Below are 21,028 nucleotides of genomic sequence, written 5' to 3'. Positions count from 1 at the left end.
CCTGTTTTTGAGGTTTTTATTGAAGGCTGTATAATAATGGAGTGTGATGATTCACCAGTGTGCACACTAAAATTTACCGGTAAAGCAAATTCATGATCTGAGGGAACCAATTGAGTGACGATTTGGCTAACATTTGTAAGCAGGTTTGGTGCAGCCGCGAGCACCTCAAATTTCTAACCCACACACCATTATGTCACTCATCCCTCCAGACTTATTTCGTCGTCGACTTGGCCAATGCATATTTTATTTTTTTTATTTTTTATTTTTTTTCCTGTACCTGTGCACAAGGACAGTCAATTTTTATTTTGCTTTCTCATAAAGGAAGAGTCTCTACCTGGACCCAGGTGTCCTCAGGGTTATTCAGAAAGATAGGATTAGATTAGGACAACTTTATTAATCCCCAGAGGGGAAAGACTTTTGCCACCCAAAAGCCCTGGTGTATTTAACAAAAGCCTTGTGAAACAATCTGGTTGATTTACACTTACCAAATGGTTCAACCTTTTTACAATATGTTGATGATATCATGATTTGCAGGCCAAAGAAGAAGCATGTAAATTAGAATAATTTAGACTTACAGTTGTCCTATTTAGGTTTTGGCTCAAGCCTAACCGTCCAAATTGCAATTTGCTCTCGATAAAGTTTCATATCTGGGACATGTGATCACAGCAGAGGACAAAAACCCTCCCTCCCAAAATATTACAGGCAATTCAAACTGTGCCTAAACTATAAACTAAGAAACGAATGATGAGCTTCTTAGGAATGACGTCATAGTATAGAAAGTGGATCCCAAACTAGTCAGAAAGAGAGGTACTCCTCTCTTCCATGATTCATGGTAATATCTTTATGCGCAAGACGAACTGACCCAGACTGATTACTTGACTGCTGTTTTTAATGACATAGAGGACGCATTACTATCAGCTACACTTGGACTATCTGAACTTGACACACTGTTCATACAATACGTTGACCTGAGAGACGGTTACATTAGTTTAGACTCAGGAACATGGGGGAAGACAAAGGCCTGGTTACTCGACTAGGTTAGACCTCACAGCACCAGGACCTCTTCTGTCTGCATGCTGTTGCACGTGATATTGCGACATGTTTCCTTATGCTGTTTTTTTTTACAGATTAGAGCAAATGAATACAATAGATTTGCCTAACACTGCTTTGAAACGATGTACTACCCTTAATCCTAACACTCTTTTTCCTCCTCCAGCAGATGGAAGGCTGATTAACTATGTAGTTTCTCTTCAACAGGTCTGCATACAGAGACCTGACCTCACCGACACTCCCACTAACGCTTTTGATCCCATTTCAACAGGAAATGCTGAAGCTGATGTTGTGAAGGCGATTTATTTTTTTTGTTTTAGGTTCGGTGTGTCTACGGAAATATTTCTCACTTATGATATTTAATTGTTATAATATTATGTATGGCTTAGCTTAGATAGATTGCTATGTGGTCTCTTCCATTGTTACGCTAACTTAGGTTACAGCAGAGCTTATCGTACTCATGGAAGCCTGCACACTCGCAGAGGGTACCACTGTGACTATTCACACTGGCTGCAGATATGATTTTGGCGCATTATGGAAACAGACAGTTTTCTAAAATCTGACGGTAACCCTTGTTTGCCTAAACATTATTTCTCTCACTACGCTGAGTTGACTCATGGGTTAGACCATGTGTCAAAAGGGGGGATGTTAAATGTTAAGCATTAAATGAAACACTTAAGACCAAGTTAGCTAAATGTTGTGCTGACACAGGTCTGCCTTGGACAAAAGCTTTGGTTTTCCTCCCCATGTGGGCACGGAAGCACCGAGAGCACCATTTCCCTTCAACCGCCTTATGCGAACATTTAAAATGTAAACATATTGTGCACAATTGTCGTTTGCTCTATCTCACATAAGACAACAGGTAGCAGCTGCCCTCCAGAGACCAGCTGAAGGACCTCTCCATAAGCTGGTGATTTCGAGGTGGTGAAAGACTTCAGAAGGAAGTCCATTCCAGGTCCTCCTCGTCACTCAGACGGCTGTCAAAGTAGCTGAGAGGGCTACCTGGGTTCATGCGTCACATTGCAAAAAGGTTCCAGACCGAGGAGAAGCTTCAGGTGAGCGAACACCTACAACAAGTGTCAGCCAACCGGCACCACCGAGGGACGAGAGACGGACGATGGTGCCATCAACAGAGGAGATGCAGTGATTCACGGACGGGATCACGACGGGCAGTTAGCCGACAGACACGTGCGTGTTCTGTGTTATGTCTACAACTCGACGTGGATGCCACGCAAGAAAGACGGCTGGAAGAGCCCCTCTCAACACGTGTTTATGCCAACAAACACAAGAAGAAGACCGGTCAGGGTTCCAAAGGACGAAAAACTTTTTATGATAACTAAATTCACATTATTGCTCGTTTTGTTTTCATTTTATTTCTGTATAATTCAATCTGTCTGAGCGTACAAAGAGAGTGGCGGGATAACAGTGTCTCTGACAGTTTTGTGGAAACCTCACGGTGTCAACACAAGCAAAACTGCTCACACAAACCAGTTGCTCGGGTGAACTCCATACAAACTGGTGGCTGTTGCACTCAAGACAGTTTTTGATTTTTAACCTTTGTGTTAATTGAATTATATTGCCTGCTACATTCATGGGATCTTTTATCTCACAAGAACAGTTTTTCTTCAGTTCTCTCACATGATGTATTTTTCAAATCATATTGTTGGGTAATACTTCTGTTGTAATTGAAATGTCCTTATAACATATTTTTACCATATTGTGTGATTACTATGTAATCAAAGAGTGGAATGTGATGGGAAAATATGTCAGTCTACTGTTTTAGGGTTAAGGAATGTGAGTTTTAGAAGAGCAGGCACTAAAACTTGTGTTTTCTAAATGATTCTCGTAAATTTCGGATCCAGGGGTCTTGTTGTTATGTTATCTTGGTATCTGTTTTCCTGTGCATTATTTGTCTTCAAAGCATGACCCTCTTCAGGTATTTATGATGGGTGACGATTCACAGGTTTATTCCGTCTCTGCAATACTGTGACTTAACTCTTTGACCAATTCACAGTAACATCAAAGGAAGCATCTGATGTCTCCATAAATATTGTGGGACAAACTGATAACAAAGGGATTCGTAAACCGGCCATAAATTACCTTCAGGGTATCGTAAAGACAGGACACTGTGCTTCAAAGGAAAACATCTGCCTTGACTGTTTTCCTTCTCTGAGAATAAAGGTCCAGGCATTTGACTATGTTGTCAGAGCATCTCACACAGATGACGGCGATGTGTCTGTGAGACTGTGTTCTCTTTGCTTGCAAGCAAATAAATTGACTATTACAACTTTGATCGTTCATCCAGACTCTGTTTCATTTGACATTGATTTGTTAACACTTTAACACTCTTCTCCCGACAATTCACAGAAATATTCCACAACAGTACCAACAATCTTTAAAACAAAAACTGGTGTAAATAAAAACATGTCTCGGATATGAGTTTACAATAAAATTAAATTGGGCAGCATATTATAAAATGATGGGTGCAGCGGCATTGCCAAGGGGGGGTTGTTGACCCGTGAGTTAATTATTCATAAGGTGGGCCTTTGTGAGGTGTTTTTAAACTTGAGTAGGCTTGCTCCTGGTAAATGTTTTGTTCCTTACAATCAATGTACTCCAAATTAAAGCTATATATTTGACTTTTTAAGGAAAAGGACAATTTGAAGAACAATATATTTCCGAACATATGCAACACATTAAAACTGGATTGTTGAACTCAAAATGGTAACTGTACTGGTATTAGTCGATACACATCAGATCATTCGTAACATTAACTGAAATATGAAGCCAAAGTACATCGGTATGTGATTCCTTCGCTCTCGTATTGACTAGATCTCAACGAGCCCATGTAGCCTCCTACAACAGCAGAATAGAATTGCTGAAAGTCAGTTAACAGCTTTTGGTTTTGGTGTGCCAACCCAATATCTTCAGTGGTGTAAGAAATTTGAGTAAAAAACTGTAGTTAGTAGATATAATAAAAGTGTTTAATAATTCATAATTAATAATTCATAGTTAGTCATAATCATAAGGGTTTCGAGGATGCATAATTAAGATAAACAAACATGCAGAAGCATGAAACTTCTGCCAAGTTGCAAAAGTATAAACTTTCATTTTGAAGGATTATTATAGATGGGATTAAAACGTAACTGACAGTCATTGAATGTGATAGTAAACACAGGGGCAGACAGTAGAATACACTCCTGGAAGGTAGCCAATAGCAATTGAGATAGACGGAAGGGGAGGTGTGTCAAACAGATGTGGGAGGTTTCAATTTAAAAGACTTTTTCCTCGCTCTCTGTCCCATGGCTCCCGGACGACAGACGTGTTTTCACCGGAGGAGCTGAGCGAGGTTTTTTGCAAATGGGGTTTTATTGATTTAATATGTCATGGGAGTGTATACTCCAATGTATTACTGTAAATGTACTTACATCAGTGGAATTAAATTCCTTATAATTGTAAACCAGTTTTGGTAGCGTTATTATTGCAGTGTGTCGACGGCACAAGGAAGCCGGCCACATGGCTGGCTCGGCCTCCCCTTTGTTATGAGGTAAAAATACTATCTTAACAAATTTGGCACCCCAGATGGGACAGTCTTGCCGGCCTCGCTGTGTGTGCTGACGGCGGCGTTAGTCAAGCAGACAATCCCGGGCCCACAATATCGGTAGGCAGAGCCGTTTCATGAAATCTGTGAGTTAGCGTCTAGGAACCTTAGGGGAATCTCTGCTTGGCTAAGCGCTGCTAACGGCTAACGCTCCGTTGCCGGTGGGTACGTTCCACGAGGGAGGCCATGTTCCACTGAGGTAAGTACGATTTGCTGTCTGAAGTATGATGAACTTAAGGGATTAGTCAAGAGTATACGGATCCTAAGAATTAATTAAAGACGGACAGCGCTGTGTAAGTAAATCACCACATTGGAATCAAACAAGCTGTGGTACAGGCGAAACTGCTTTGCTCATGCTGGGAGTCTCCTTCGGCCCAACATAAGTATTGTTAGGCCTGCAGATAGCTAGTTTAAAGCAGTTATGTAGCGAGGCGAACTGAGATGTTGTGGCTTTGAGGGGCTTAGGAGTGCAATCCTTTGTGGGCTTTGTCCACGAATGTCGGGTCTCGTCGCATAAGCTGCTTAGAGAGCTAGGCTAGCGGGAGTTAGCTTCTGAGGCTGTGGCTTCAGGAAAGACACACTCGCTTGTTTTGGCTGTGAATGGATAATTAGTGGATCGTGTGGTTGATTCGGAAGACGTAGAATAAGGGCTTTTGGTGAAACTAGACAGACTGGGTGAGTGGTTTGTGGCGTTGGCAGTGAATAACTCGCGTTTCATATACGTAACAGTGAACTCAGGTCCGGAGGAGCTAAAGCCCGTTAACCGGAGGTTTAAGGGTTAATAAAACGATAATACGTGTGACTAGTCTGTGTTTTAGCAGCGTGGAAATACGTTTAAAATGATGACTAAATAAGTCCAATAATACGTGTGACTAGTCTGTGTTTTAGCAGCGTGGAAATACGTTTAAAATGATTAACATTGCATGACCGCGCTGTGGGGAGCTAACGCTAGCTACGTGTAGCTCCGGCGTTGCGGTACTCTGTATGTAAAATAAGTGCTTATAAAATAAAATAACGGCTGGATTGAGAGAGGAGACAGAAGGCGTATGAGTGGAATTAAAGTGTGGGATTTTGGTGATACTTGTGTGTGCGTACGCTTTATTAGAAGCTCCGTTTTTGTCGTTAGCATTGCGGTTAGCATATCTGTTACAAAAAAGCCGGTTTCATGACAACTTCCGGTTTGGCGCAGAACAACTTCCGGTTCGGCGCAGACGGCAAGGCAAGTTTATTTGTATAGCACATTTCAAGGTGCTTCACATAAAACCATTGGAGGCATCAAAACATAAGGCAAAAGAAAAGGAGATTTAAAAACAATTAAACAGAAGAAGGAGTAACTGCAGGCAACCGTAAAGAAGTGTTTAGAATCTGAATTTTTCAGAGATTCATTGTCTAAGAGCTGTGAGCTTATATCCTGACCGTAGTTTTAATTAAGCATTATAACTTTAGTCGTTGACTTTGGTTTTAGTTCAGCATTTTAACAAAGATTAATGGTTTCAGTTGTGTTTCTTCAATTCTTGAACTTAATTGTGACTCATTATTGTGCAGACCAGAGTGTAAGTGCAGTTCAACAGTTTGACTTACATTGGTATTTCTGATTGAATATCTTTGAACACAGTTATTGATTTTTAAAGTTGAATTTAATATTTAATTGATTAATTATTCATTGTTTTTTAATTTCATTTTACTTCCAATTTTAAACCTTTCGAATTCTGATTTGGAACTGGATTGTGATTGTGATTCTGATTTAGATGTTGAGTTTGATTTCGGAATTCTAGCTTCAATTTTGGATTCGAGATTCCTTCACATATCCAGTATTGACTAATTTTGGTACACTTACTATTTTACATAGTTCCTAAGAATCAATTTTGACACGGACGGCGCAACATATTTGAGAGATCGTTGACCTCTCTTACACTACAGACGTATGCTAACATTTACTGCTGAACTTTTGGCAGTTCTGTGTTTGTTTTAGTCAAGGTGCGTGGTTGAGTGGGTCCAGATCTGGGAAGTGGAGCAGCGGATCCCAGTTTTGGAGTCAACGGCCACACGCCATACAGCACAGAGGGTGAGTTGACTTTGATTCATGTGATGACAAGCGTGCACATTTAATACACACATTTGAATACTCCTAGGCTGCATAATGTTTACATTAAAGAAGCAGAGTAAGGAAGTAGGAGAATCTGGGCCAAAAAACCAAAAACGAACTCTCTTTCGGGACTGAAGATAAAACCAGAGGAAGAAACCCATCAGTACCTGAGGAGAGCTGAAGAAGAGTGGCAGAGGGCAACAGGGGGGAGACATGACGGCAATGAAGCCACCACTGTAGTATGGCGACACACTGTGCAGATGGGCCTGCCTCCACCGGTACGGACAGCGCTGGGAGAAGTAGTAGGCTTGAGCAACATAAAAGATGCCATGTGGAGGAAACACCTAACTCACTACAACCAGCGACAGCTAACTGAGAAGACAAAAGGACAGGAAGACATAGAGAGAATGCAGCGGCGACTGCTGAAACTGCAAGTAGCAGAGGTCGACAGAGAATTAAATAGAAAAGTTCAGGCCAAGAAACAGATGATAGCAGCAGAAGCCCAGCAGCAACAAAATCCAGCAGTACCAGCCCCCACGGTGGTGTACAATCAGCCCCCACCACGATGCAGAAGTGGTGCATCCAACAGAGGGAGAGGTAACGATAAAGGGGGGCGTGGGGGTCTTGTAAGTAAAGGAGTGTGCTACGTATGTGGGAGAGAAGGTCATTGAGTGAGGGATTGCCCTCATAAAAGAGCAGGAGGACCGATCAGTGCACCACCACAACATGCTCCGTTCCCACCACAACATCAGCAGTACCTACGACCAGGTCCAGCTGGACCTCCTCCCGTGAGACATCAACAGATGCCCATGCTGTCACCAGGACCATGGGGGGGTTCACTGTATAGCCAAGATACATAGATGATTGCCATGTGATCCCTTACAGCAGAGATATCGAGGTGAAGGGGGATATGGTAAGGTGTCAAACATATATGGTAAGGTGTCAAACATTTTTTGTAGATCCACATTTAGAATAGTTTTCAGTAAAGGTGCGACTCACAATTTTTGAGATTTAATGACGTCATGATAAACCACAACTAGACTTGCTAACTCTAGAAATTGAGAAATATACGGGAGCTCTAACTAACATGAGCCGAGTGTTGTTTTCTCAGGTGACAAACGCAGAAGCAGCAGCTGACGAAAGGAAGCAGGCTGATGTGTCACCAGGCAGTCTGGTGTGGATAAGAGTCCATGAGCGCAGGTGGAGTGAACCAAGGTGGACCGGTCCATGGGAGGTAGTATTGGCAACCTCACATGCAGTAAAGGTGAAAGGTAAAACTGGAGCTACTTGACACCACCTCACTCACTGTGCAGCAGCGAAGGTAACGAGTGAGACACTCGCAGAGACAGGATTGAACATCTGACAGGCAAAATTTGAAGTTAAAGACACCTCAAAAGAGGGTTTAGACAGTACTGACAATGACGTTTCCCCCACAGTTTAAGCGAGGACTTCCATTGGGAGACTCTAGCTTCAGTAGGTTATGGAAGTCTGTAATTACTTTCGTCCTGATTTCAGTAGTTTCCCTCGTAGTATGTGAAATTAACCACAGACAGGAACCAGAACACATGCATGACTACATCAGGATTCGAAATTTAGCTTCAGTAACTAATCAAACCGATCTCAGACCACGTAGAGAGGCTTCTCCGACGACACTCACCTATGAAAATGTAACTCTCACTCTTACGTTCAAAGAAGGTACAACATCAACGGTCCAGTTCGACTTCTGTGAAGTCGTTTCCGGTCCCAGGTATGAACACATCTACGGGTGGATGTCCAAAACCTTGTGCATCATAACTGACGAGTGTGGGCCCGCCACAAATAAGTATGGTAAGCTGTTATCGTATCATAACTGTGATTGTGAAGATTGGGGATGGGCAACGATGAACACAGGTGGCGAGGGTTTAGGAAAAGACCCCAACCCAGGTCTTAAAGACCGACTAAAGATGTTAAATGCCCCAGCTTCTTATCACATGTGTAGAAAAGGGGTGGGTAGATGTAATCCTTTAAGACTTACCTAAATTGACTGACTGAGGACTTTACGTAATACAGGGAAAGGCTACTGATAGTCCTGCCCCACAAGGGCTCATTAGGATTATTGTTAAGCCTGTAAAAAGACCAGGTTCGACATACGACTGACGCAGAGAATGAGGTAAGGGGTGGAAACCGGAATGGCAGATGGGAATTTATGGTGGGTACAATATACGGCTTCAAGCCAGTAGTACAGATTGTATTGTGTGTTTAGGATCTAGACCCCTAGCAACACCAGTTCCTTCAAGATTCAGACTCCTAAGTCCTGAATTAGTTGTATTTTAACTCTGTTTACTGATGACACTTTGCCCCTCCAACACACTTGTCAGAGGCTACACTGGCATTACCCACCGGTAGAATATAATACCCCACCTCTGTTCAAGGTTACAGAGGGTCCATTTGATTGTATAGTCTCAGATACAGCTAAGGGGCCCAATGTAGGTAGTAGTATTGCAAATTATTGCAAATTGTAGCAACAGTCACAACGCTAGCGACTATCTATATAACAGTGTGTTAAGACAGACAGCACCTAGAGCTGATTTATGGTAAGGGTGTGGAGGAAGAACCATACATCCAATCCTGCCTAAAGATTGGACCAGTAGATGTGCGTTGATGCAACTTGTATTGTCATTCTATATCCTGCCTGTCACTGATGCACCTTATGGAGAACTCATCTCTCCACGCCCACATGCTAACAGAAGATCCAAAAGAGATGCCGGTGGCCCGAAGGGAGCCTTTGATGACCAAGTGTACATAAGATGTCATAAGACTGCCAAGGGGGGTGTCTAATGACTTTCAAGCCAGAAATCAAATAGCAGCAGATTTAGAATCTGTTTTCTCTCAGAGGGTGATGATTAATAAAAATGTCGATTGGATCAACTACATTTACTATAACCAACAGCGTTTAGTAAACTTCACCAGTGACGCCATATCAGGACTGCATGCACAGCTGGCGAAGACTAGTTTAATGACCTTGCAGAACAGAATGGCATTAGAGATGATTTAGCAGAGAAAAGTGGCGTGTGCCAGATGTTTGGGTCTGCGTGCTGTACTTTCATTCCAAATAACACAGCTCCTGATGGATCGGTGACCAGGGCTCTGGAGGGACTGACAGCACTCAGCCAAGAGCTAGCAGACAACTCTGGTGTCACGAATCCATTCACCGACTGGTTGGGAAGTATGCTTAGCCAGTGAAAACATACATTTTTGGCAATCGTAATTATTCTGTGTGCTGTCATCATAGACCGCCTAGTTGTCTGTGGATGGGGGTTCCCGTGCATCCGTGGACCTCTACAGGGGTTTATTGTTTCACCGATGAGCCAGACACCAGTCCAGGCAACCAGTTATGTGACGAGGATGAGGACGAATTGGAGCTTCTGATGGCCACAGTCTAGATGAGGCCACCAGAGGGACTTCACGAGCGGTTCCTGACCATCCTCTCGGAGATCCTGAAGGACCTGATAAAGGCCCAGATGGACTTCTAAAACATCCAGTGAGATGTTGGAAGTTTGGAAAATAGACGGATTGTTTTGGATGAGTATTTGGAGATTAAATTTTTTGTTTAATTGGGTTATAAAGGGATTTTAGGGTGTAAAGATTAAGAAATGTAATTTTGTCACGTGTAAAAGAACAGTCAAGGCTTCTCAGTATGTGTTCTCTAGCCTACAGGCTGTATCCTGATCCTGCCAGCCCCAAGACGTGGAAGGCAGTGACTTCCAACGCACTCTATCTTGAAACGAACTGAACAGAAATACTTGAAATGATATCTGTGTGCATGAATTCTTTGCCTCTGTTTAGATAGATAGGAAGCCTCTCCCTGGATTGAGTAGGGGGGAGGTCTCCAGGGACATTTGAAAAACTAACTACATTTGAGTAGCTAACTCACAGTGAACTGTGAGTTAGGGGGGAATTGTAAGAAATTTGAGTAAAAAACTGTAGTTAGTAGATATAATAAAAGTGTTTAATAATTCATAATTAATAATTCATAGTTAGTCATAATCATAAGGGTTTCGAGGATGCATAATTAAGATAAACAAACATGCAGAAGCATGAAACTTCTGCCAAGTTGCAAAAGTATAAACTTTCATTTTGAAGGATTATTATAGATGGGATTAAAACGTAACTGACAGTCATTGAATGTGATAGTAAACACAGGGGCAGACAGTAGAATACACTCCTGGAAGGTAGCCAATAGCAATTGAGATAGACGGAAGGGGAGGTGTGTCAAACAGATGTGGGAGGTTTCAATTTAAAAGACTTTTTCCTCGCTCTCTGTCCCATGGCTCCCGGACGACAGACGTGTTTTCACCGGAGGAGCTGAGCGAGGTTTTTTGCAAATGGGGTTTTATTGATTTAATATGTCATGGGAGTGTATACTCCAATGTATTACTGTAAATGTACTTACATCAGTGGAATTAAATTCCTTATAATTGTAAACCAGTTTTGGTAGCGTTATTATTGCAGTGTGTCGACGGCACAAGGAAGCCGGCCACATGGCTGGCTCGGCCTCCCCTTTGTTATGAGGTAAAAATACTATCTTAACAGTGGCCCCCTCTGGACACCCCTATGAACAATATCCAGGCGTGCCACTGGCTAAGTGTGGGCCAATCACAGGCTTGTATCTCAGGGTGACTGCAGCTTTAATTCTCCCCCATCAGTTGATGAATAATTGCGTCCAGCTGTCGTCTCCATGTGATTTGATTGGTCTGAACTGGGAAGTATTTAAGATTGAGTGTTTGAACCTTACTTAAGATACAGTACAGTTTGGATTTCTTAAATTCTCATTAGCCTACTTGCCTTAGTGATTGTGTTGAGCAGGAGGCTCTGCAGCGTCGTCCTACTGAGAAAAGAGCACAATGGTGATCGCAGTTCACTCAGCCTCTCTGGCCCTGATGATATCTTTTGCTTTTGGTGTTGCAGATGCCGTTCGGACCTTGAAAGATGGACCTATGATAGATGCTGAAGGAAGGGAATATAAATCTGCCAAATTCACAATTGATGCAGAAGACATCAGCAGGCCACAATTCAATGATGGATCCACCGTCCGTGTACAATGCACCGACGCGTCCATGATCATTGTGGTAAAAGCTGACCTGTTTAACAATGGACGCCTTGTTTATCTAGAGGAGCTTTATTTAGGAGAACCAGAGCATTCACAGAGAACTCAGTGCCGAGCTGTTGCTGCCGGTGACTCTGAATATGTCATTGAAGCTGGACTGCAAGACTGTGGCTCCAAATTAACTGTAAGTTGCTGATTGATACATGATGATGGATATATCTGTGGCTGAGTAAATGTTTTGACTTTTTCCAGAATGTTCCCTGATTTTAAATGTCTTTATATTTGTCTCTAGATATCTGATGATGCTGTGATCTACTCAAACAAGTTGATAGTATCACCAGCTGCCAGTTATCATGGCATTACAAGAAGGATGCAGGCTGTAGTTCCCGTTTCCTGTCACTATAAAAGGTGAGATACTTGGGGGGTTTTTTTGGACTAAGAATCTGTTTTTTGACTTCATGGTGGCTGACTATTTAACGTCTCTGTGACAGGACACACCTTGTGAGCAGCATTGATCAGCAGCTGCACCTGGCCCCCTCCACTCCTGCAGAGGTTTCAATCGCTGCTTTCTCTCTCAAGCTGATGACTGGTACGTGTGTACAACTTTTGTTTTTGTTGTTAAGTGTGCATGCAGTGAGGTGTGTCTACATTTAGATGACTGGACAAGTGAGACATTCTCCAGGACCTTCTACATTGGAGGACTCCTACACCTCAAGGCATCTTACACTGGTCCTGACTCAGAACAAAGACGGCTCTTCATCGACAGCTGTGTCGTCACTCTGTCACCTGACGCAATGTCCGTTCCCAGATACAAGTTCATTGAAAACCATGGGTGAGAGTAGCTCAGTAAGCTTCGCAGTATGAAACAAAAAAACTGGCGTTTGTCTTGATTGATAACATTTATTTGTCAGGTGCCTCACTGATGCAAAAGAGGAAGGATCAAACGCACTATTCCAACCCAGAACGAGTGCTTCTTCGCTTCAACTGCAGCTTGATGTTTTCCTGTTTTACGAGGATTCGAGGAACTCAGTGAGCCACGTTCATAACTCTGATTTTAAACGTGTTTGGAAATGCTCCGATGTTGTATGTTGACATTTCTGTGATATCTATATATTTGTTTAGATATTCATCACTTGCCAGCTGAAAGCAACCTCTGAGATGTGGATGAGCAGCCCCATCAACAAGGCCTGCAATTATGTACATTCAAGGTGATTTTATTTTGTGTATTAATTTACTATACAAAGCCTCGTACAGGTTTGGAAAGTTTTTACTCAACTCTGCTGCTCGTGGATCATTGACATCTATTTTTTTTAAATTAGTGCAAAATGAAAAAAGTCTTTGAAGACAAGTGCTGGAAAGGAAAAGTTCATAATTCAGTGTTACGTTTATATTTAGTTTAACAAAGACTGACCTGTTGAGGTGTCTGTAGTTATGTTTAATTCCATCTGTTTTCCATGCTGCCTTGTGAAAAGTGTTGTGTTAATATTTAGGCTTTAGGGTGTCACCACTCATTCTACAAACAGCAAATACATTGTCTGTTGCAAATATATTGACTCAGACAGATGTATTCCTAAAAATTTTACTATCTTCTATTTTTCATCAGATGGATGAATGAGGATGGCAGGGATGTGTGTCGCTGTTGTGACAGGATCTGTTACAAAAGTACTCCAGGCTATGACACAAATGTGAGACCTCAGAGCCCTGAAGGTATGCTGTAGATCCTAACTAGGTTTTCATAAATGGTTCAAAACTGGTATTTCTGTGCAAAATGTCCTCTTATGACTGTTTTTGTGTTTCAGAAATCGTGGCCGGTGGAACTGTAACACTTGGCCCTTTGCTGGTTTTCAACAGCAAGTAGCCCAAGAACGACAATCAATACATCAATGATGATTAACTTTCTTGGCATTGTGACAATAAAATTCAACCATCTTAAGTTCTGTGTGTTCTTTACGATAACAGTAACGTATTTGGCAATGTACCGGCAGTGTGTTTTTTTTTTTGTTTTGGGGGGGGGTATTTTGCAAGAGTAAAACCTGTGAGTTAACATTTTTGCACTTCTGGGTCCCTTATCACAGACTCTAATGCACCCTGTGGATCCCGGGTGTTTGCAAAGGTTCTTGAGATGCGTCCGGGATCATGGCGATTGGTTTGAAGCGGGATCCTTTAAATTAAAACACAATTATTTTTTTTTTGGAAAGCTCTCGCAACAAGATATGCTTGCCAACTGTCATATTGTTAAAAATGGAAGCCTGGCCTTACATACGGCTGGGGTCAAATTTGACCCGCTTTGACATTTGACAGCAGTAGAAATAGCCTAAACGTCATTCTTTTAGCCTGAAATTTGATGACTTTTCCTAAAGTGACCCAAAATATACATGAAAATATTTTGAAATGTACTTTTGTACAGGTGCTACACATATTTGTACGCAGAGGCTGTTTTGGGTCAAATTTGACTCGTATCTATTGAGATGGATTTTAATTCTAGCATTGTGGGTCAAATCAAGAAAAATTGTGTTTTTAGCGAATCCTGAAACTGTACAGGCCATTTCTGTCATTTTTTATGAGACAGTGGTGACTGAGTTCAAGGGGGACCTACTACTACTACTTTTTTAGTTACTTTTTTAGTTACTTTGGAAAAAAAGTTACTTTTTTAGTTACTTTGGAAAAAAAGTTACTTTTTAGTTACTTTGGAAAAAAAGTTACTTTTTTAGTTACTTTGTAAAAAAAGTTACTTTTTTAGTTACTTTGGAAAAAAAGTTACTTTTTTAGTTACTTTGGAAAAAAAGTTACTTTTTTAGTTACTTTGGAAAAAAAGTTACTTTTTAGTTACTATGGAAAAAAAGTTACTTTTTTAGTTACTTTGTAAAAAAAAGTTACTTTGTTAGTTATTGTAAAAAAAGTTACTTTTTAGTTACTATATTATAAAAGTTACTTTTTTAGTTACTTTGTAAAAAAGTTACTTTTTAGTTACTTTGTAAAAAAGTTACTTTTTAGTTACTTTGTTAAAAAAAGTTACTTTTTTAGTTACTTTGTTAAAAAGTTTGTTTTTTAGTTACTATATTCTAAAAGTTACTTTTTTAGTTACTTTGTAAAAGAAAGTTACTTTTTTGGTAACTTTGTAAAAAAAGTTACTTTTTAGTTTCTTTGTAAAAAAATTACTTTTTTAGTTACTATAGTCTAAAAGTTACTTTTTTAGTTACTTTGTAAAAAAAGTTACTTTTTTGTTACTATATTCTAAAAGTTACTTTTTTAGTTACTTTATTTTTGAAGAGTTACTATATTCTAAAAGTTACTTTTTTAGTTACTTTGTAAAAAAATTACTTTTTTTAGTTACTATAGTCTAAAAGTTACTTTTTTAGTTACATTTTTTAAGATACCTGAAAGCCACTGTCATTCTCCGTCACGCTTTAGAAACTTGGGCCCAATCCCAATGTCCCCCTAATCAGAAGTGCTGCGAGCTCGCCAAACTGCTAAATAAAAAAGGGTTTTTTGGTACACACCTCTAAAGGCCAGGAACCGGTCCGTTGGGTCATCCCAGCAGACCCAGAGGGGTTTTAGATTAATCTAGAGATAAGTAGGCCATGACACAATCACCAGACTAACCCAGTTAGTCTCCCCGTTAACGTAGACTTTTGCTGGAAATAAGGACGAGAATCCCCTTGACTTCTGAAGGAAATTCTCTGCCACAGAGTTTATTGCACACAGCTTGGAGCTGTGCAGCCTGACAACCAGCCAGACCACCAATCCCCCCTCCCCCAGCTCAGCAGGGGCTTGTGCCTCTGTACGACCCATCCATCACCAGGAAGGCTCAGCAGAGGATGTACTTCCTGAGGCCGCTGAAGAAATTCAACCTGCCAAAGTCAATGATGGTGCACTTCTACACAGCAATCATTGAGTCCATCCTCTGCTCCTCCATCAGTGTCTGGTATGCTGCAGCCACTGCCAAGGACAGGCTGCAGCGCATCATTCACTCTGCTGAGAGGGTGATTGGCTGCAATCTGCCGTCCATCCAGGACTTGTTTGTTTCAAGGACCCTGAAGTGAGCAAGAAAGATTGTAGCAGACCCCTCTCACCCTGGACATGAACTGTTCGTGCCCCTTCCATCTGGCAGGAGGCTGCGGTCAATCAGGACCAAGACCTCACATGAACAGTTTCTTCCCATCGTCAGTCGGGCTCATTAACAAAGCCCGCGTCCCCCACTGTCTGTCATCCCCAGGACAATTTCCTACTGGTCACTCCCCTGCACATCCTTATGTTTATTTAAACACTCAACATTTCCCTCATTTACAGTCCCGTTTGTTGTGCACTTGTTTATATTCCAGTGTACATTTTAATGTTGCCATTTCTTTTAATTTACAGTTTTTATTTTATGTTTGTTGGCACATGGCAAAACATTTTCTGCATCTGGCTTGTCATTTCCCAATGCATCAAGAAAAGAATGGCTGTAATCATACAATTCCTGTATCTGGTATTTAAGACGTGTCCCCTAAAACAAGAGTAATAGTTTGAACTAAATCAAAGCTCAAGACCTGCATAACTTTGAACCAGAATGGCCTCACTAATGTGCATTTAGATGTAGTCAAGTTTCCACCTCCAGTCTGCATTTTTGAAACTGACATTTTACATCCTCAGTGTAAAGTTTTCAAAATTACAGGGTTGAATTAATATAAAGAGGAAACAATACACAACTTTACAGTGAACCATATTTCTTGCAGTTTTGAGTCTCAGCTGTGCACGCTACATTTTAACCCTTCTGTGGATGCTTCCATCACAGTGACGAAACAAGTGTCAAACTAATTCAGTAGATGGTGCGTTCACACTGGAAACATTTTTAGGTGTACTCTAAGCAGACAGCATGCAAACTAAATACGGTCTTTTTGATGTCGAAACTAGAGAAAGTTGGTGAGACACCAGAGAGCACAGAAACCCGTTTTTAGGCTCACATCTTTTTAAGTTTAGACAGTATTAAGGTTGAAGTTTGTTTAACGGCTTTGTCCCAAATGCATACATGTAGTATATTGTTTTAGTATACAACACTCACATTTTGTACCAGGAAGAAACAATAACATTGAGGTGGCAAAACCACATATTTAAACATTCAGAATACAGGTGTATTCAGTTGGTTTCAAGTCCGGCACCTCTCATTTGATGCCATTAAAGCTTACACACTGGTCCTTTCAACGTTTATTTTTTACAATATTACATATACAATTTTAAAAATTATGCAAGTTAAAAATATAGCTTGATTAAATTATATTTCGGGGTAATTTGCATCTGAAAGGGCATTTCCTGTTGCATTTGACATTTTGGTCACAGCCACAGTAAACTGAGCAGTTGGGCTGACATCGCCGAGGTCTGCTGTGATGTTTCTGTCCAGCGCTGCTCCCTCTGATTTCAAGCTGACGTCAGGGGATGTCTTTCCTAGAAGCGCAGAGTCTTCTACAGCATTTTCATCTGTAATGAGAGTGAGTTTTAGTTGCCATTTATAAAAATAAGTGTTAAATCTTCCCATATTTTACCTTCAAGATCTGTTTCACTTTTGACATCTTCATTCTTCTTAGAGTCAAAAGTCTGAATCACCGCCTCGTCTGGTGTGGATTGCGAACCAAGAAGCAGTCCCTTCTTCTGATCTAGGATAGAAATATAATTTTTCATTAAGCTCTTTCTTTGCAGAGCATAAACTGCTAGAACATCATAACGGCCAACTTTTTTTTAAAATTTTTTAAACAAACTAGGTTAGCAAAGGGAAATCATCTGATTTAGACTTAAACTCTTACCGACTTTGTTGTTTATGCCACTTCTCCACTGGCTGCCGTACAGTGAAGATCTGCTGATTTTTTTCAGACTAGCAGGAAGCTCCTCCTCAGGTATTTGCTCTCTTTTCTGCTTGGCGGGCAAGACCATCATCGGACCCACTCTTGCCTCCTGTTCCAACACTAAGCAGAACAATTACAAAACCATGTTTGAAGCCTGATGTCATAAAACATTTAGGCTACTGAAATGAATCATGATAACATCTGCAGCCAAGACTGTAAGATATCCATGATACAAGTTTCTATAAGAATCCAACCTGTATTGGTCCTCGGTCTGCTCCTCGTGAACGGTTCAGGCTTATCTGAATTTACAAACCCACGAGGACCAAACTTGCCGGGGCTGCTGGGCTCATCGTGACTTTGACAATACCCACATAAATAGTCGTTACCATCAGCTGACCGCCATCTGAAAAGCAATTTAGATATTCACACTTCCTCATTTACTCTCCGTTTGTACAATGGAAGACATTTTGGGCTGGATCTCACTTGCCTTCCATTTACAAGAGTGCACGCCTCGTTTGGCGCCTCCGCATCATTTGCTGGTACAGCATTCAGGTGACATGTGATGTAGAGCTTTCAGAGGGAAACAGTAAGTGTGGGAAAACAATCTACATGTGTAATAATTAGTGCTGGGCAAGTTAACGAGTTATCATCATGTTAACGCATTCATTAATTAACGGTGACAATTATTTAAATCGCACATTAACACATTTTTTTATTTTGAAAGTCCATTGCTCACTGGCAGTGGTGGAGGAATGAGACTACTGGACATCGCCGCGGTAAAGTCAGCAGACTTACACTTTAGTGCACCTATATGCTGAAATTCACAGTGAACGCATTTAAACAGCACAGATCGGGAGCGAGCGAAGGACTTTGAAAGTTAATGCGAGACAATATCCGGTTTTCAGAATAAGATGCCCATAAAGTATGAATTATATTCACATTAAGTATAAAACATGCTGAATCTCGTGAGTTAGGGAAAATACACCTAAATTGTGGGTAAAGTGTCTTTATTCTTTGATCGCTAGGTAACCATCATTACCTCGGAGTTACAGCATTATATTGATAAACTGTAGAGCTGCATTCACATGCTCCGACTCATGAACACATTTTATTCCTGTTGCACAGCAGTGGAACGTTTCACATACAGTCACACACCGAGCACAGATAGAACTGCTACTGTGTAAAGGGAATACTGCTGTTAAAAGTAATTTTGTTTAAAGTGTTTACAAACCAAATGTTTGACCTTTTGTTCATATAGCAGTACTTTTAAAATAAAAAGTCCACAATACACTACTTTTGAATTAATTATTGAACTTTGCCATTAAAATTTTTAATCGGTCCCCAGCACTAGTAATAATGTATTGAGCCAAGTAAAGTAGAGCCTTACCTGTCCCTGGTCCTCATTATGGAACCTAAAGGCATCAATGTTCAACTGGAGCTTGTCATCCTGTGTCCTGGATAAGAAGTGGGCCCTTGAACCTGGAAGCTCAGAGTCAACCAAGCACCTATGAAGGGGGAGGATTTTAGAGTTGTGCTAGTAGTAGCTAATCTTCCCTTCAATGCAGTTGTGTGGTTGAGTTAAGACCAGAATCTGACTTAAGACCAGAATCTGACTTACTGATCAATGCCATTTTTAGAAGTCTAGAAAACAAGTAAAAAACAAACTTCACTCCAGTCTAAAGTCATCTGGTGAACTCATTTCTTTCCAACTCCACACCCAGATTTCTCATTTTCCAATTTTTAGTCTTTAGACCTGACATCACTTGAGGTAATTTAGCAGACAAAAGGCTTAACATAATCCTTAAAAAAAGAGAAAAGAAAACTGTACACAAACAAATGTGTAATCTCATGTTTTCTAGGTTCCCCTTTGGTTCACCATGAAGTTGCAGCCTTGCAAGTGCTTACCCATTTTCAACAAAGACGTATCTGGGAACAGAGTGTATATCGGGGGTTAGTGTAGCCACACAGCTGCTCACAAACACTCGGAGCCCCATGTGATGACCAACTCTGACTGAGGCTTCGATGTTGATGGGCTCACCGATGTAAAACACATTAGAGCTTCTTCGAGAACGCCAGTCATCTGCACAAAAATTATAAAATATGCATAAATACTGATTGCAAATAAGCCAAAACACAACATAAGAAGTGAAGGAAACCTACTAGTCATGATTCTCAAGTCAAACGCCAAAGTTGCCTCTACAGCTTGGTTAGACATGAAGGGGATCCAGGTGGGCATGAGTGAAATACTGGACAAACTGTACTTCCTAAGAAACAAAAAAACATTTCCAAAATAGAGACAGTGTCTGGAGAGCTTTAGAAATATGAGATTTAAAAGACAGACCTTTCATAATGACACTCAAGTGGAATCACAGACTCATCCATTCGAACGACCCCATATGGAGAGGCCACAGGAGAGTATATGAGAAGGTTTGTGTAGACCAGAGCGTCTTCAGTCATCTGTGGAGAGTACATGCGCTTAAAACTAGTCTAGCGGATAATAAATCAATTAAAATAAATCCATCATTACCCAATGTTTGGTGCCGCAGTCCATGAGTCCAACAAGGATTCTGTACTCATCTCCTGAAGACGTTGTAGCTCTACAGTAATCATCGTGCTCCACTCCAAGGCGTAATTCGTCACCATTAACAGGAAATCCAACTCCAAACAGGTCAGCTTTGATAATAATCTCCAACGAGTCTGGATGGCAGGTCAGTTGGACAGTATTCACCTGCTCTGGTTCCTCGGCTGGAGCCTTTTGTTGCAGCGTGTGTTGGGAGCTCCCTGTGGTCTGAGGTCTTTTAAATAAACCATGTTGTGCATATTCTTTGAAAGGAAAAGCAAAAGATGACCTGAAACAGATTCCAACCAGGAGGCTAACCCAAAAACACAAGGTCTTCATAGCAGCAAAAAAACCCCAGCAAAATGGTTCAGAATGCAACCTGTCCTCCTGTCTGACCCACTAGACAACACATCAGTCTGAGCAGTGAAGCGTTTTTAACTTCATATTCAGACAATCAGCTTCTTCAGAACAGCACTGCACACCTGAGCCTAATCATCCACTAATCAGCCAGTAATTGGTTTCACACCCTCTCAGACTCAAGACCAAAGTCTGATGAAGTTGAGGAGGATTCAACCATATTTGAATAGGTCAAAACATTTCCCACATTTGCTTTATTGCGTGTTTCTTTGGAAACACCATTTCCCATGTTTTTTTTCTTAATGTTTGAACTGCATTTCTGTATTGAATGTTTTTGCAGTTTTGATGCGCTGTGACTCACAATTGAACTTCCAAAGAAACACGCTATAAAGCAAATATGTGGGAAATGTTTTAACATATTCAAATATGGTTGAATCCTCAACTTCATCAGACTTTGGTCTTGAGTCTGAGA

At 41.0% G+C, this 21,028-nt stretch overlaps 2 protein-coding genes across 2 annotated transcripts; one reads left to right on the top strand and one right to left on the bottom strand.

Annotated features, from left to right (window-relative positions):
- Positions 1-2,060: 2,060 nt before the first annotated feature.
- LOC306786707 (zona pellucida sperm-binding protein 3-like) lies at positions 2,061-13,681 on the top strand (the record flags this gene model as incomplete). The annotated part of the gene is made up of 9 exons (XM_079281553.1): positions 2,061-2,105; positions 11,615-12,007; positions 12,116-12,231; positions 12,315-12,412; positions 12,478-12,655; positions 12,735-12,852; positions 12,946-13,031; positions 13,427-13,530; positions 13,623-13,681. 9 exons carry the CDS (start codon positions 2,061-2,063, stop codon positions 13,679-13,681), a joined length of 1,197 nt encoding a protein of 398 aa, XP_079137679.1.
- A 3,547-nt stretch (positions 13,682-17,228) lies between these two features.
- On the bottom strand, positions 17,229-20,538 carry LOC306786705 (zona pellucida sperm-binding protein 3-like; the record flags this gene model as incomplete). Its single annotated transcript, XM_079281551.1, has 8 exons — positions 17,229-17,244; positions 17,953-18,042; positions 18,127-18,209; positions 19,027-19,144; positions 19,545-19,719; positions 19,800-19,903; positions 19,981-20,096; positions 20,167-20,538. 8 exons carry the CDS (start codon positions 20,536-20,538, stop codon positions 17,229-17,231), a joined length of 1,074 nt encoding a protein of 357 aa, XP_079137677.1.
- Between the last annotated feature and the right edge of the window lie 490 nt (positions 20,539-21,028).

Source organism: Melanostigma gelatinosum, assembly GCF_949748355.1.
Source record: "Melanostigma gelatinosum genome assembly, chromosome: 13".
Taxonomy (NCBI): Eukaryota; Metazoa; Chordata; class Actinopteri; order Perciformes; family Zoarcidae; genus Melanostigma; species Melanostigma gelatinosum.
The sequence above is the reverse complement of the archived record's forward strand: the minus strand, read 5'-3'. Positions and strand labels throughout refer to the sequence as shown.